We start from the raw sequence: 15,997 nt of genomic DNA, 5'->3' as shown, positions 1-15,997 counted from the left end.
GACTCCTTAGTTTTGTATAACCTGGGCTTGCTTCACCCGCAGTGTCTTCAGTGTCTCTGCTTTGTCTGCTGGGCTCAGATGACATGGTTCCTTGGTTGACGAGCCCTTCCTCCCTTCTTCTTTTCTACTGTCCCTTTGTTTCTTATAAGGTCACATTCATTTACCTCTTTACCTCTCTTCCTACTCAGGATTCTCTTTGCAAGCACTTCTTTCCCCGTCTGCCGTTAGATCAAGTATTCCTTTGGATTTTGATTTCAGCCTTATCTACTCTTCCTAGACAGTTTTATGTGTACTCATACTGCAATATCTTTGGAGAAAATATGCATATTTTTAAATTAAATATGTTTTTTAAAATGATGTGTATATGTGTGTGTCTGTGTGAGTGAAAGTCAAGGCCAAAGAGGGCATTGGATCCTTTAAAGCTTGCGTTATAGGGACTTTTGAGCTGCCTGATGTGAGTGTTGGGAACCAAATTCATGGCCCCTGCTTTTAACCACAGAGACAGCTCTTTAGCCCCTAGATCCCCCCTCTTCCTGTGGAATAGCACTTTGAACATACCGGTTATATATAGAATGTTGTAACTGATTGGCTTTGGATAATGTCATTGAAGCACTAACAGCCAATGAGCAGTACCATTTGTGAGTCTACTTTTGAGAGGTAACATTAGGTCTCATGTTGGTGTTCTTTTCAACCATGTTGGTACATTTTATCTGTCTAGTGCCCAATTTTTTTAGTATTTTAATTATGTAACTATCTAATAAACTTCTTAGTATTCAGTTATGTAACCATCTACTATTTGTATGTGCTTAGGGCCCTTTCACAAAAGGCCAAAAATAAGAAGTTTCCAGAACCACCCATCAATGAGGATGAAGATGAAGATGTCAAAGCTGAAAGACTGAAGGTTAAAGAGCTGATGGGTTGCCAGTGTTGTGAGGAGGTAACTTGCTCCTTTCTGTTAAGTCATATTTTGTCTCAAATGGTAGATTACCAAGGCACTGGAATGAAGAAGAAACACTTTTTATCGCATATGAATATAAAATTTATTTTACACTGCCCTCTTAGAGGTGAATTTAGTTATTAGGATACATATCTGAGATAGGAAATGATAGACATCTAACTTGGGACTCTATTTAAAAGTTGTTTCCCTTATTAGAAGCCAGCCATTATGGTATGCAATTTGCATAAAGAGTATGATGACAAGAAAGATTTTCTTCATTCAAGAAAAACAACAAAAGTAGCAACAAAATACATCTCTTTCTGTGTGAAAAAAGGTTGGTATCTATTTTTCCTAAGAAAGTTTTCCAGAAGAGTAATTTCTGTTTTTAGTTTGACTTTAATATATAATTTTTCCCATATCTGTAGGAGAGATCTTGGGACTGTTGGGTCCAAATGGAGCTGGCAAAAGCACAGTCATTAACACTCTGGTTGGGGACGTTGAGCCAACTTCAGGCAAGGTATGAGAGGCACAACTGTGGGTTGTGTCTACCATGACATATTTTTAATTAAGATAAGCTCACCAGTGAGAAATTATGAATTGGATGGTCAAACTTTATGTGTTTTAGTATTTTTAGTATGGATTTATGAGACTAAGGTCTTTGGTCATCTGAAAGTAATATGTATGAAAATTTCACACACAAATAGACATATATAGTTCTGCTTTCATTAATTCTTTACACTCAAGGTAGATTCATCTGCCTAGTTATGAAGACAGGTGTGGTAATCTCTGGAGATAGGCAGGTTAGCGTGGGCCCTGTCAGTGAGTCTGCAGCGTGCTCATGACCCCACACCCACGTGTTTCTCCTTCCTGCTCCCAGTCACTCTCCTCACACTTACTGTTCTCTGAATTTCCAGGAATACTCCTTTCTTTGAGATTTTGCCTAAGATTAATTTTTATGTCAATTACACCTTATGTCTGAGGAAAACAAGGAATTTATTTTACTTAACTCATTAGTTTAAATATAACATTTCAATGAAGCCCCATGATGACAATACTTTAAAAAGGTGGCTTGACTTCCCACCCACCAGTATAGAATTACCACTGTGTCTGACTGAATCTCTAAATTCTGACTTAGCTATGTGTGGCCTTGCACCTTTAAAAAGCATTAGAACACTGGGCAGATATTACTGTGACTTAGGGAAGGAGTTTAAAAGAATCTACTTACTATCTTCTTCACAAAACAAAGCGAAGATACTAAAATGTGGTTGCATTTCTGTAGATCTTTCTAGGAGATTATGGTTCACATTCAAGTGAAGATGACGAATCCATTAAGTGTATGGGGTACTGCCCCCAGACAAACCCACTGTGGCCAGATCTCACTCTACAGGAACATTTTGAGATTTACGGAGCTGTGAAAGGAATGAGTCCTGGTGACATGAAGGAAGTCATCAGTCGGTAAATTGCCTTTGCTTCTTGGGGGCAGGAATGCACATTCCAAAGTCTTTAAATTCTAAAACCGGCATTCTTTGTAGATTATAGTTTCCATAGAAAAACGGTCATTGCTTTTCATTTGTTCTTTACAAAGTTATGATACCTATGAAAAAAATCAGCTCCTCTATGATTCTTTTTTTTTTTTTTTTTTTTTTTTTTGCTATGGCAGCCCCAGCCAGCCTTAAACTCAGGATCTGCATGCATCTGCTCTTAGGTGCTCAGGTTAAAAACATTGCCCAGCATGCCAGCATGGTTCAGATTTCCTATTTCTAATCGTAGGAAGAATGTACCATAAGTAATACTCAAATTAATTGGGTTATTTCTAAAAACAGTTCATCTGTTTACAATGATGAAAACTGGAGTTTTGTTTTTTTTTTCCTTATCTAATTGACATTACCTAAGTGATACTTTTAGAGAGAAGAGAATAAATGATTATACATAACATACTTGTATTAATGCAGATCCAGGTACATAATTTCGTGTTGGCTATTTTGCAGAATAACAAAAGCCCTTGATTTGAAAGAACATCTTCAGAAGACTGTAAAGAAGCTACCTGCAGGGATCAAGCGAAAGGTACTCTTCATCAGATGGTAGCTGAGAGCTGTTGCTCTCTGGGCAGATGAACTTAGTCCCCTCTCCCTCCTCCCTCTAGCTGTGTTTTGCTCTCAGCATGCTGGGGAACCCTCAGGTGACGCTGCTGGATGAGCCGTCCACAGGCATGGACCCAAGAGCCAAGCAGCACATGTGGTGAGTACACCACAGACACTTGCCGCTTGGCGCACTGTGTCATGGGTTAGAGTCACTGTGACCAATAGCTTCCTGTTAGTGATGTGTACATCTTGATTGTATAAAATAGCAATTAAATATGTAGACTTTTAAAGCTTTTATCATATCTTTGGTGAAATGCTAATGATATTTTATATATTACAGAACAGAAATGAACACACAGCTGGTTACTAAAATAAATAATTCTACTTTCTGAACTAATTTTGGAAGATTTTTTCCCTATTCACTTAATAGAAAATTATGTTTTTCATATTATTGTTTTGAATTCATGTTGTAATTTGTTGAAGTAATTTAAAGTACTAGTTGGTTGAATAATTTTTAGTTCTTAATTTCCTAAGTATAAGGTTTAATTTAGGTATATATTAATTTTATGAGTATGTACCTTTTTTGTAACAAAATCATATTTTATCATAATTGATTCATTCATTCTTTCATGCTTTTGTACTTTCTTTACTCTTTATGCTTGTTGCTGGGGATTGAGACCAAGATATTGTGCATCATAAACAAGGGCTCTACCTCTGAGCCCTTACATTAGCCTGGGTATTTCACTTTAACTTCATGGATACCTTTGAAATAATGAGGTTTCTTTGCATTTGTGAAGTTTCAAACTAAGAAGAGTAAGTTAGACTAGCTAGCATAGTTTGGTATGACACAGTCGTTTACAGCAGTTGATAATGGCTAAATTGTAGTCAGATAGTTGAGTTTTGGGAAACGACATATTCCCAGAACCAAGCAGGTGTATTTCTCCTACTGAGGTTTTCTTTATATTTTACAGGAGAGCTATTCGAACTGCATTTAAAAACAAAAAGCGGGCCGCCCTCCTGACTACTCATTACATGGAAGAGGCAGAGGCTGTCTGTGACAGAGTGGCCATCATGGTATCTGGGCAGCTAAGGTAGATGTTTAAACAGCGTATCTTTCAGAGAAAGAGAGGGAAGGTAGATTTTCGAATGTGATCTTTTTAAAATGTAGAGAACTGTGCATTAGTTTGAAATGTCAAAACTTTCGGTTTTAAAAATCAGTTTTTTATAGAACTTTTTGGAAATACATATATCTATCTATATTTTACAAAATATGTCCAGCTACCTATATTAGCATGTTTTTATTATTCTGTTTGTTATTTAAAAATTATTAGACTATTTTACAATAATGGACATTGTTTTGAATCATAACACAAAGTATAAAATAACTATCTGAGTTCATATTTGCATAAAGAAGTGGTTGATTGAATAAATAAGTGTGTGCAAAAAGACACGTTTTCCTCACACAGTGATTCCAAGTAACCTGTTTGTCCCGTTCCTTCAAAGGCAGCTTACCCTCTCTCTCAGGCTAATGCCGCATGGCACCAGGTTTTCCTAGAAAGCTGAGTGAGGAGAGGAGAAAGAACTGTGAGCAGCAGAGTTCACAGTTGGAAAGCTTACAGACGCGGGAACTGGGCAGACTCTGCACAGCCTGCAGTATGTATGCCACAGTGCAGGGAGACCACGCTTAGATGTGGCTCTCTGTCCACAGCTCAGAAGCCTATTGTAACACGAAAATAAACACAGATTGAAGGTGTAGCTTGGGATAGACTCCTGGAAACTAGGAATAGCTGGGGATAGACTCCTGGAAACTAGGAGTAGCTTGGGATAGACTCCTGGAACAAAAAACAGTAACGAAGAGCAGCAGAGCCAGCCCAGGTCTGACCCTGGCTGGAGCTGTGTAACAGAGGTCGCTTGATTTGACACACTTGTCATAAGAATAGAAGAAGAAAATATTAGGGAAAATGAGACATGATAAGGAGTGTCTGAGCATGTTGCATGATGTTTGCAGCTTTTCTATGTAAAAGATTGTCAGAGTCATTTTATTAAAAACAAATGTGGTAGAGATTTAAGCAAGAAATCATTCTTTGAAAACAGTCAAACCTTTAGCTCTTTCTTTTAAAAATTATTTCAGATGTATTGGAACAGTACAACATCTAAAGAGTAAGTTTGGTAAAGGCTACTTTTTGGAAATTAAATTAAAGGACTGGATAGAAAACCTGGAAATAGATCGCCTTCAAAGAGAAATTCAATATATTTTCCCAAATGCAAGCCGCCAAGAGAGGTAACAACTTTTTAAAATATATTTAATACTTCTTATAAAGTTGAAATTGTTTTAAAAACAAAATCCCAAACGTTTGATTTTACCAAATGATGACTTAGGACCCAGATGCTGTGGTCTGCCAGCTCAGCGAGGCAGAGAAAGCCCCCAGCTGACCTTCCTCCTCAGTTGGTGTCCCAGAAGGGGGGAAAGAGTTCTTTTCCACACTGCCTTAAAAACCCTCCCAACTGAGTGTCCCTCCTTTCTACTTCCTGTGGGTGTCTCTATCCGTCCTCCTGATTTCCTCTCAGTCTCTATGGTTTTTCCTGTGTTCCCTCCCTGTCAGCTGGCTGCTTGCTCTGTCTCTTGAGCTTTAGCAGGCTTTATTCAGTCTTGTTTACAGTAAACAGGAAGGTCTCAGACTGAAGGTGGGTGCCAGGGCTGAGCCTCACCACAACTAGAAACAGGATTTCCAGGACACAGTCTCCCACTCTCAGATTAAAAGTGTGTGCTCGGGCTGAGCCACACTGAAACTAGAGACAGGCTTTACTCTCAGGATTCACAGTGTGACCAAATATCCCGCGACAAGAGATCATAAACATTTACGCTTTCAGTTGTATTTTCTGTCTGTGTCTCCGACTCTTTTACCTTGATGTGCTGTATCAGCAGCAGCACGGGGCTGTGCTGTCAGAAGAGAGGCTTGTAGTTGCTTCAGCGGGGTCCCATGGTATGATCCTGCCATTCTGCACACAGGTTTTAGGAAAATGAATATCAAGTAGATGATTAGAATTTAAATTTAAACTTAAAAAGTTTTCAGCTTTAGCATTCAAGCAACACAGTAGTTAAGTTTGCCGTGCCATCCTCCTGCATTTTATCTTTGTTTTTCAGCTTTTCTTCTATTTTGGCTTTTAAAATTCCAAAAGAAGATGTTCAGTCTCTCTCACAATCCTTCGCTAAGTTGGAAGAAGGCAAGTAGCATTTGAGAATATTGTAAAATAATTTTCAAGTAATGAAAGGATTCTAGTCAGAAAGTTTAGAACTGGGAGACAGGTTATTGTTGCAGTTATAGCAACTATAATCTTTTGTTCTTTTATTCTAAGATAAAAATATAAATATATGCCTATACATACACATATATTTAACAGTAATTTAAAAAGAAGAGATCAAGTCTTTGAGAGGGACTGTGGGAGTCGCGGGGGACTGTGGGAGACATGGGGGGACTGGGGAGACACAGGAGGACTGTGGGAGACACAGGAGGACTTCCGGTGGAATAATGCAAATTCAACCCTCATGGATATAATTCACAAAAATTTCAGAATTTGAAACATATATTGAATTTTTATCATTCTTTATGGGGATTCTGAGTAGGATAATATTTACTTCTATCTTATGTATCTTCATAGCTGTAGACTAATTATTAATTCTGAAATTTTTACTTCCTGATAATTTCTTTATGATTAAAAGAATAAATATACTAACAGAATTTCGTATTAGATTGGAAAAGTGGATTTGAAGTGAATATTGGAAGGCTTATAATGGCCAATGTTAAGAAATGAATTTAGGAATCTAGGACAGGCTGTAGTGGTGTTTGGAGAATGGGGGATAGAGATCTGACACCACAAGAAAACAAAGGAATGATGAAGAACAAGACGCTGGAGGGAAGGAGGAGCTAACCTAGAAAATGGAGCAGGTCACATGGGGGACAGTTGACGAAGTTGCTTACAGAGGATCAGTGTGGACCTGGACGAGAGAGAAGCAGGGCCGAGGGCAGTACCACACGTGGGCAGCTCCAGTTTGGAATACGTTGTTGACAGTTTTTAAAAAGCAGAGTAGATAGTTTAGAACTAGTTGCCATTTCACTCCTTAAAAATATCACTAAGTAAAATGCATTTTTATGTTTTAATAGCAAAACGCACTTTTGCCATTGAAGAATACAGCTTTTCTCAAGCAACCCTGGAACAGGTACCGTAAGGTTATATTAGAAAAGGTTACAGTTGACTGTACCTCGTAGCAATTGCTTAGGCTTAGAGTGTAGACGCCAACCCATATTATAGACATTTAAAACTATAGACTTAAGGTACATTTACTTACTTGTTTCATGTGTGGATGTGCAAGTGCCACAACATTTTAGTGGTGTCAGTTTTCAACCATGTGGCTTGGTGACTGAACTCAGGTCTTTGGCTTGATAAAAGGTACTGCTGAGCCATCTCACCATCCTCAAATTATAACTTAATTGGAATTGCAACTTTAGCTTCCTCTTAGTTTTTTGTTCAGTTCCATTTTAAAACATCTTTAATTGAATAGTCATATTATTTATATTTATTGACTACAGTGCGATGGTTTGATATATATGTATACTATTGAACAGTTAATTCAAGTACATTTAATTTTGTTAAGCTTGAACATCTTTTGTTTATCTTATTAAATATTTAAAAGACTCATGGCATTATTTTATATTAGAATACTTGAAATTGTTTAAACAATTTTAATTTATTTTATGACACTACTACTTGATATATTAATCAGAAAATGTATTAACCCTCTAAATATGTGTTTGTCTTTGTAGCTACTGGGCATACCTTGCTTTGTTTGAATAGCATCAATATTAGAAAATCCCTTGATACTTGTTACATGTTAGTTACGGCATTGTATCGTTTCTGACTTAGTTAAGAGTCCTCTGAATGATACAGTAGTTGACTTTTCCTTCTTCCTTTTACCTAGGTTTTTGTAGAACTTACTAAAGAGCAAGAGGAAGAAGATAACAGCTGTGGGACTTTGGCCAGCACTCTCTGGTGGGAAAGGACGCAGGAGGATAGAGTAGTATTTTGAATGTTTATGCTCACCCAGCCTACCGACCCTGAGTTGGTTTATTCTTTTTTATTCTATTTTTTTCTTCTTTTATCTTATCTTTGATTTTAAAAGCTTATTACTTGAATAGTTATTAAAAAAAATGAAAGCACTTGGAAATTTCTTAAAGTCCTTAATTAACACACCATGGTTATGGTTTGGATTTTCTTTCAATAAATTTGCGTGTAATTGTCCATGTGCATGTTTATATCTGAAGGTAGTCTATATGCCTACCTTCACGTTTCACAAAAACAATATTTCTCAACTTAGGATTTAAAGAAATAATAAAAGAATAATTCTGAATAATATTTAAATTTTATACTATGTTACATAATTATGTAATTTCCCAGTGCTAATTAAAAAGACCAGTGCCTGACTAATAACATAGAAGAGAGACACAAAGCAATGCAGAAACTGGCTTTCCCTTTGATATGTCTAAAAGAAGCTCTTAGTGGAAGTTGGCCTGTGTAAATGTGGAACCGTTGAGAAGTAACGTCCACTAGGTGGCAGTCGTTGGTCACAGGAAATAAAGGGAAGCCGCAGTCTAGTGACTGCAGATATGGGCAATTAAATGTTTCAGGTTGTATGTCTTTTGTCTACATTAAAATTCAAATGTGTTTGGTGATCGTTATTCACAGAAAGACTCTGACTAGAGTCTTAGTATGTAAGAGTCCAGGTCTCTGAAAGTGCAGTGACAGCTGTTTGTCGAGGTGGCCAGTTCATCTCTACTTCCCTCCAGACACCCGACTGCGAGCTGGGAGAGAGCGCGTTGTTGCCTTTCCTCATACAGGGCTCATTTAAGTTTATTCTTAGATGAGACATTTAATGGATAACCATCTTTATTACTAAATTTGATTCCTTGACTCTCTTGAGTTTTAAGTAGGTCAGCATATACCTTCCTTTAAAAGGTCACCTCAGAACATGGTAGAATATAGGAGCTCTTTCAAGGGTTAAATTAAGAAATAAAAATTAGAGTTTCACTCTTGTGACAGAGTTGAAATATGATAATTAATCTTAGAAATATTTGATTTTATGACTCATATGGACAGGTATACAAGTATATGATGTAGTTGATACTGTATTTCAGGCTGTTGTATATGTGTTAGCTTTGTAAAAACATATATTGTGGTGTGACTTTTGCATCAGAGACGTAAAGAACAATAGCAAGAACAGAGGGCTTGCTACCAACTTTCAATGGTCAAGCTTTCAGTGAAGTTATTAATTATTTAATGTTGGGAAGATTTAATGAACTTTTAGTCCTGTTGGGTAGTAAAATGTGTGACTTTAGGCACTAGTGGCTAATTCAAGTTTTCCTTTCTCAGTACAAGGTGGCACATGGCTGGCAACTTTCTCTATTGCTTTGACAGTTTCTTTCCACCTTCCTAAAGGCATCTGTGTAGTCTCGTATCTCAGAGGTACTCTAATGTAATAGAACCATCCTACAAGTCTGCTTGGATTTTATGACACGCCCCTCCCCCAAGTTCTTGTAAGGTTTCATTGGCAGTAGCTTGCCTCCTGATACCAAATTATAATTTTGGATCCTTTAAGGATCTTACATTTAATTAATCATTTAATTAATGATTACTGCATGACCAATATAGTCAAGATGTATTTAAGATGAAATCTTTATTTTTGCTGATAAATTATAAATTGCACATTGTATTTTCTCAGCAAGTCATTGCTAAATGGTGCCGTAAACTTGAAGAGCTATCTTTTAGAATTTAAGTACCTTGGGCCTTTTTTTGGGGGGGATGTGATTTTTGTAACTCTGTAACCTAGAACACATACCCTTAAAAACAAACAAACAAGCTGCATTTATAGTTTACTAGGACAGTTACCGAAAAGGGTAGGTTTCATTTGTGTCTTAAAAGCGTTTGGCCCTCCTAAGACAGAACTGTCTCATAGAGATGGTGAACACAGGCCATATCGCCTTCTTTCTCATATAGACTTGGTCACTGTCTATTAGCATTGCTCAGTGTGTGCTCAGTGTAAAATATAATTTTCCTAGGGAATGAAAGTCGAGACTGCACTGTCTAGTCTTCTATATTGTGTGTTCATTCATATTACAGTGGATAGTTTGGTTTTATACATGGATTTATTTTAAATTATCTTAAATTATTGCTTTCAGAACTTTGTTTCTTTTCAATACAGGTAAAGAAACAAGTGTATTTGTTAGCAACAAATGAAAACAAACTGCAGCGTCACCTTCCTGCCTTATATTTTCCATCTGTGGCCAAACAGTAAGAGTAGAACAAAGGCAGACTCTGCCGAGTTGAAGGCATTGCTGTCTGCAGCAGAGGGGCCGGTCAGGAGGAAGCAGTGGAAAGCGTTCTGGGAGGTTTGCCTTCTGTGGGCTCTTCCCTGCTTTCCATGCTGTTCTTAGGAAAAAGCAGGGTTCTTTTTTTTCCCCCAAAACTTTAATTTGTCAGAGATTATTTGTAGCCAGTTTTGGTTTTCTCTGTTAAAACATGTTTCGATACTTTAAGCACACCTTCCAGTGACTGCGTTTCAGAGTGGGCTCTTTGGGTAGAAGGATGAACTGTTCGGCTCTGTAAGATCTTACATTTTATTAAGACAAGGATAGATACTTATAACCAGTTATGATATGACAATGCTTTGCTACTAGTCTTAAGAATATCTTCTAGGAAAATGAATAGCACAGTTAATTTTACTAGGGTGAGTGTTGGTTTCCCGGTTCTTTGTTGGTCACTCAGCGTCTCATTCCGATCGTGCGTTTCACATTTGTTACAATGCCATCTTACATTTTCAGGTAGCATTCAAAACGCAGGACTTTTTTTTTTTTAAATAGCAAATGCTTTTAAATGCTTTTTCTTAATGTATTTTTAATATTGTTAACATTGAGTTCTCATCTTTCCCCTTGAAATAGCATATTACATAAAGTGAGAGAATTTATTCTCAGGTGAATTATTTTTGTATCAGCTATTCTTATAAGGTAAAAATTTACTTGTTTTCTATTCATAATGTGTTATATGTACAATTCTCAATGCTGCCCTTTAAGAAAAATGAATGTGCTTATATTATTAATAATAAACTTTAAGAGCTAAAAATCTATGACAGACTTCAGTTTGTATACCAAAATTCATTTAGTGTTCATAATTAGATGTGTGACTTAAATTCAAACTTGAAGCAGTCCTCTGTGCCTAAGATGGTAATATCCCTTAAGGACCCACATAAATGAAGGGATAAGAAAACATTGGGAGGAACTGCAGTTTAATCATACTCAAATTCAACAATAGATAACCAAGAAAAAAAGTAAGAGACTCTTGTTGCTTAGCGAGCCACTGGACATATTCTTCTCATTCTGTCTAGTTGAAAGTCAAAAGAACTTACAACAGCCATTTACCATTTACATGCAGAGCCCTGTGCTGGGGAGGGTGACTATTACCAGAAATGGGGTAATTCCAAAATTATTTATTTAAAAGTGTTTTATTTTTAGTATTACAATTAAAGTTTGCATTTAAAAAATATCTTATTTCTGTCATATGGAAAAAGCCCCAGTTTTTTTCTAACAATATTTTTATTAGTTGTTTTGGCATTTCACATCACGTACCTGATAACACTCACTTTCCTGTCCTCTCAGATCTACCCCACCCTTGTGACCTTCTCCCCAAAAAAGAAGAAGAAAAATTAAAACAAATCCAATTTCTTTTGCAAGAGCAACGTTGGAATAGACAAGGTGGAAAGGTGGATAAACCCTTTGACCGCTAGGTGGCAGCAGAGGGCTACGTGGGAGGGCACCTTCCTAATCCAGGAAGGAAGTTGGGTAAAGAAAGCCTTCTGAGCAGAGGCAGAGCCAGCCAGGCAATCTTGGTGACCAGAGGCTCAATTCTACTGAGTGTGTTGGCTTCATAAGTGCTAGTCTGTTTGGGGAGTAGTGACAGGACTCAAGAGAAGACATGAAGGACAAGAAATGTGAAGCAAGCCAGCAGACAGCCTCAGCCGTTTGTCAAACTGAAAGCAAAGGATTACAAATACAGTCGTCATAGGTTTTGTAGGCTCAACACAGGGAGTAAATCACTGGTTTTCAGTCCCTCTTTTGATGCCTTTAAGAAGTCACAAAACCGGGCTGGAGAGATGGCGGGCCATTAAAGGCTAGGCTCACAACAAAAACATACGAAGTCACAAAACCAAATTTTCAGGTATTCTACAAAATAGTCTTGAAGGATATTTTATTTATTTGTCTGTTTACTTATTTTATGTGAATGAGTGTTTTGCCTGTATGTATGTGTGTGCACCACGTGCACGCAATGCCAGCAGAGGCCAGAAGATGTTAGTTAGCATCCCCAGAATGAAGTTACAGCCAGCAGTGAGCTTCCGTTTGAGAGCTGGGAACCGAGCTTGAGTCCTCTAGAGGGGCAGATGCACTCTTAACCTCTGAGCCAGCTCTCCAGCGCGTGATCAGGGAATCTCAGCACTTCTCATTCAAGCGCAAATATATTGATAACTTACAAAACTGGGAGGTAGATTGGCAGAGATGGGCAACAACAACAACAACAACAACAAACCCTTAAAAAGGGATTTTGGGGGCATCACCTTTGTTAGAGAGGTCACTGCAGTCTCCAGTTTGTTTTTTTTTATTTCTCAACTGCTACTTTCTATAGTAAAGCCAGTATTATTTATGCATTTGAAATAGATTTATTATTTCTCTTACAGAGTCATTTTAAAGATTTAGCTGGTAATTCTTACAGTGAGAGACTCAAGATCACAGTGATAGAAAACAATGCCATTTTCTTGGACTGTCTGAAATCTAACTTCTAACCATTTGAAGATATTTGACTTCATTCAAGTTCCATGCTGGGGACAGGAGCCTGGAGGGTGGCAGTCAGAAGCGTCCTTGGTGTGATCCTGAGAAAGAAGGTTGTGTAGCAAAATGTCTTTACTTGAAGATACAGAGAAAGAATGTAGGGAATCATGACATGTTGTGGCTAGTGATAAACAGGTTATGTAGGGGAAAGAGGAAACATCTCTTAGCCTCAGCTACAGGGGCGATGTGGGGGCTGCGGCGACAAAGCCATAACACACGGAAGATAAGCTTGGCATCTCTGCTGAAAGACTGGCGGTAATTCATAAATCCAGTGAGATGATACAGTATTTCAGTGACTCCTGCATGGCAGGCCAGTGTTGGAAAAGAAATCCATTATGCTGCTGCTTATATCTAATGGTATAGCAAGGTACCATCTTGAGAAGAGGGCCTACTGTTTGAGACTGAGATACTTTGGAGAGAGAATGGAACAGCTGCAATTGAAGGAGTCTGGTGCCTCGGTGTCTAGGTAGGCAGGAGGCACGAGGCATAGCCACGGAGCAGGGAATAGTCAGACATCAACAAGCTGAGTGTAATTGTAGGGCTAAACTACAGAAGGCATGGTAGCCTGCCCAATCTGGAACAAGGACAAAGCTGTTGCGTATAATTACTAAAAAACAATCCACGCTATTGGCGCATAGCCCAAGGCCGCATAATTCCCCTTGCCAAGGCCTCTCCCACCAACGCTGGCTCTGCCTCTCTAGAGCTCCGAGATAGCTCTCTTGGTTCCCATGGGTAGCTGTGCCAAACCCACTCAGCACTTCCAAATTTCCATGGCTGGCCAGGGGGGCACTGTCGCCGATCCATGCTCCTCCGCTACCTTTTCTCTATAACCTAGTCCTTGCCTAATTTTCCCATCCCAAAGTCTGACTGAATTCCGCCTCGGCTAAGTTCTTTCCCTCTGGCCCACCTGAGTTGCTGCAGAATGAAAAACACCAGACAAGCTTAGTTTAGAATCAACAGATAAAACAACTGCTGGGCGTGGAATCTGTCATCCTAAATTCATCATCTATTCTAAGTTAGAAATCTTCTGGTAGCAGATCCTGATGGCACCAAACACTTCCTGGTATACATCTTGTCTGCTCCCACTTCTCCGTCCAAAAATTAAGTGCCCTTCTCCTGCCCTCTTCCTCTCTCAGAAGGGAAGGTCCACCTCCTCTTCGCCCAGTGATTGGCTTCTTGTCATCTTTATTACCCAGTCCGTCAATTAAGGAAAAAATTCTGCTACACAAAGCCCTATGGGAGTAACTGGAAAACCAGCAAGCGGAGTTTAATCACGGAGCTAGACCTGTGCAAGACAGAGAGAGGTCAGAGCCCTGTCATCTGGAGATGACATACCTGGAGAACAGCACCGATCCTGGGGAGCAGATGGCCTCTGGGGCTGTCTTCCTGGTGTGCGGTTCGGTTCGCTGCCAGGTAGGACTGAGAACACCCTGCTCTGGCCCAACAGATCCCTGTTGTCCTTTTAGACTCGCTCCCTGCCACTTTGCTTTACTCGATGCCTCGAATGCATTGAGACCAGCAAGCCGAGTGCCGGGTTCCTTTGGCTCTTCCCCTCAGTGCAAATCTCAGTACTTTGCTGCCCTTTTCATCCTCCCGTGTACTCAGGGACGCCCCCATGGCTTGGACATTAGCTACAGCCTGATGCACAAAGTGGGAGGTTTCTGGCGTGAGCGCGAACCTGCCAAGCCCGCAGGCTGTAGTTGAGTGTGCTAACTTTGAATCCTGATACACAAGAAGGAAAGCTTCTAAGATGAATTCGTCCTTGTACGTCCATGATACTCGACTGGCTTGGCCATCGGTGCACAAAGAGCAGCACATTGAATAGTGACAAGAAGGGCCTTAAGCTACAACTGCATCTCTACCATAGCTGGAAATCCGGCCTTGAAGAGAACCCCCAAAGAGGGCTCTACAATCCCATTTTTTAAAAAAACTCTTAAGCTTTTTTCCTTTATTCGATTTTTCTTTCTTTTTTCTTTTTTTAAAACTCTTTTTCTTTTTTACTTCATATTTTAAATCTTGTTTTTACCTGGGTGCATGTGTGCGTGCATATGTGTGTGTGCGCATGTGTGTGTGTGTCTGTCTGTCTAGGGATCAAATGCAGAACTTGGTGGCTGCTGAACAAGGACTCTACCACCCATCTACATTTTAACTCCTTTGTTTCTATGTTATTTTTAGAAAGATTGCTTTTATTTTTTACTTATCTCATTAACTTTCTCTAATTTTAATCCCCTTTCTTTGCTCTATAATCAGGTTTATCCATTGCTCTTTTATCTCCCTCATAGCCCCCTTTTCCCTTTGTATTTAACTTGGCTGCTGCTTTTTACTCTTTCCTAGACCCTTTGTGTAATTTGCTTATTGTTTTTAACTTAGTTTTTAACTTCATAGCTTACTCTACGTTTCCCCCCTCATTTTCTATAGTTACTGGTATTTTGGTCAGCCCTAATTGATTTTAATTGTATTTCTATGTCTACTTTTGGTTTCCTGTTCTCGTTGTTACAGAAATTTGTTTTCTAGCTTCTGAGTGGTGTTGGCAGTTGAACCCTCAGGAGAGAGCTGCTCAGTCAGAAGATCCCAGATAAACAGATATCCACCTCAACAGGTGTACAAAAAGATCCCAGATAAACAGATATCCACCTCAACAGGCGTACAAAAAGATCCCAGATAAACAGATATCCACCTCAACAGGTGTACAAAAAGATCCCAGATAAACAGATATCCACCTCAACAGGTGTACAAAAAGATCCCAGATAAACAGATATCCACCTCAACAGGTGTACAAAAAGATCCCAGATAAACAGATATCCACCTCAACAGGTGTACAAAAAGATCCCAGATAAACAGATATCCACCTCAACAGGTGTACAGATGGCACTAGAAACAGAGGAAATGTGCAAAAGCAAGACAGCATGGTACTTCAAAAAGGTCACGCCCTTTCTATAGCTGAAGTTCAGTGTACTGAAACTGTTAATTCTGGACAAAGAACTCAAAGGCTGAGTGTTTAAGATGATCAGTGACTTCATAGAGTATTCGAATAATCAGATGAATGCACT

At 38.8% G+C, this 15,997-nt stretch overlaps 1 protein-coding gene across 3 annotated transcripts in view; it reads left to right on the top strand.

Annotated features, from left to right (window-relative positions):
- The window catches only part of Abca5 (ATP-binding cassette, sub-family A (ABC1), member 5), a 68,355-nt gene extending 57,161 nt beyond the window's left edge, over nucleotides 1–11,194 (top strand). For 2 of the 3 annotated variants that reach the window (XM_006533065.4, NM_147219.2), the window contains exons 29-39: nucleotides 811–937; nucleotides 1,154–1,271; nucleotides 1,363–1,454; nucleotides 2,217–2,392; nucleotides 2,926–3,001; nucleotides 3,081–3,175; nucleotides 3,990–4,109; nucleotides 5,150–5,299; nucleotides 6,164–6,243; nucleotides 7,182–7,237; nucleotides 7,997–11,194. In XM_006533065.4, the coding sequence (XP_006533128.1) occupies nucleotides 811–937; nucleotides 1,154–1,271; nucleotides 1,363–1,454; nucleotides 2,217–2,392; nucleotides 2,926–3,001; nucleotides 3,081–3,175; nucleotides 3,990–4,109; nucleotides 5,150–5,299; nucleotides 6,164–6,243; nucleotides 7,182–7,237; nucleotides 7,997–8,104 (1,198 nt within the window). In that variant the 3' untranslated portion in view covers nucleotides 8,105–11,194. Of the gene's footprint in view, nucleotides 1–810; nucleotides 938–1,153; nucleotides 1,272–1,362; nucleotides 1,455–2,216; nucleotides 2,393–2,925; nucleotides 3,002–3,080; nucleotides 3,176–3,989; nucleotides 4,110–5,149; nucleotides 5,300–6,163; nucleotides 6,244–7,181; nucleotides 7,238–7,996 lie in introns of those variants that run through there. The other variant, XR_001779961.1, reaches the window with a different exon arrangement.
- Nucleotides 11,195–15,997: the final 4,803 nt, after the last annotated feature.

This window comes from Mus musculus, chromosome 11 (assembly GCF_000001635.26).
Source record: "Mus musculus strain C57BL/6J chromosome 11, GRCm38.p6 C57BL/6J".
Classification (NCBI taxonomy): domain Eukaryota; kingdom Metazoa; phylum Chordata; class Mammalia; order Rodentia; family Muridae; genus Mus; species Mus musculus.
This window is presented reverse-complemented; position numbering and strand designations above follow the sequence as displayed.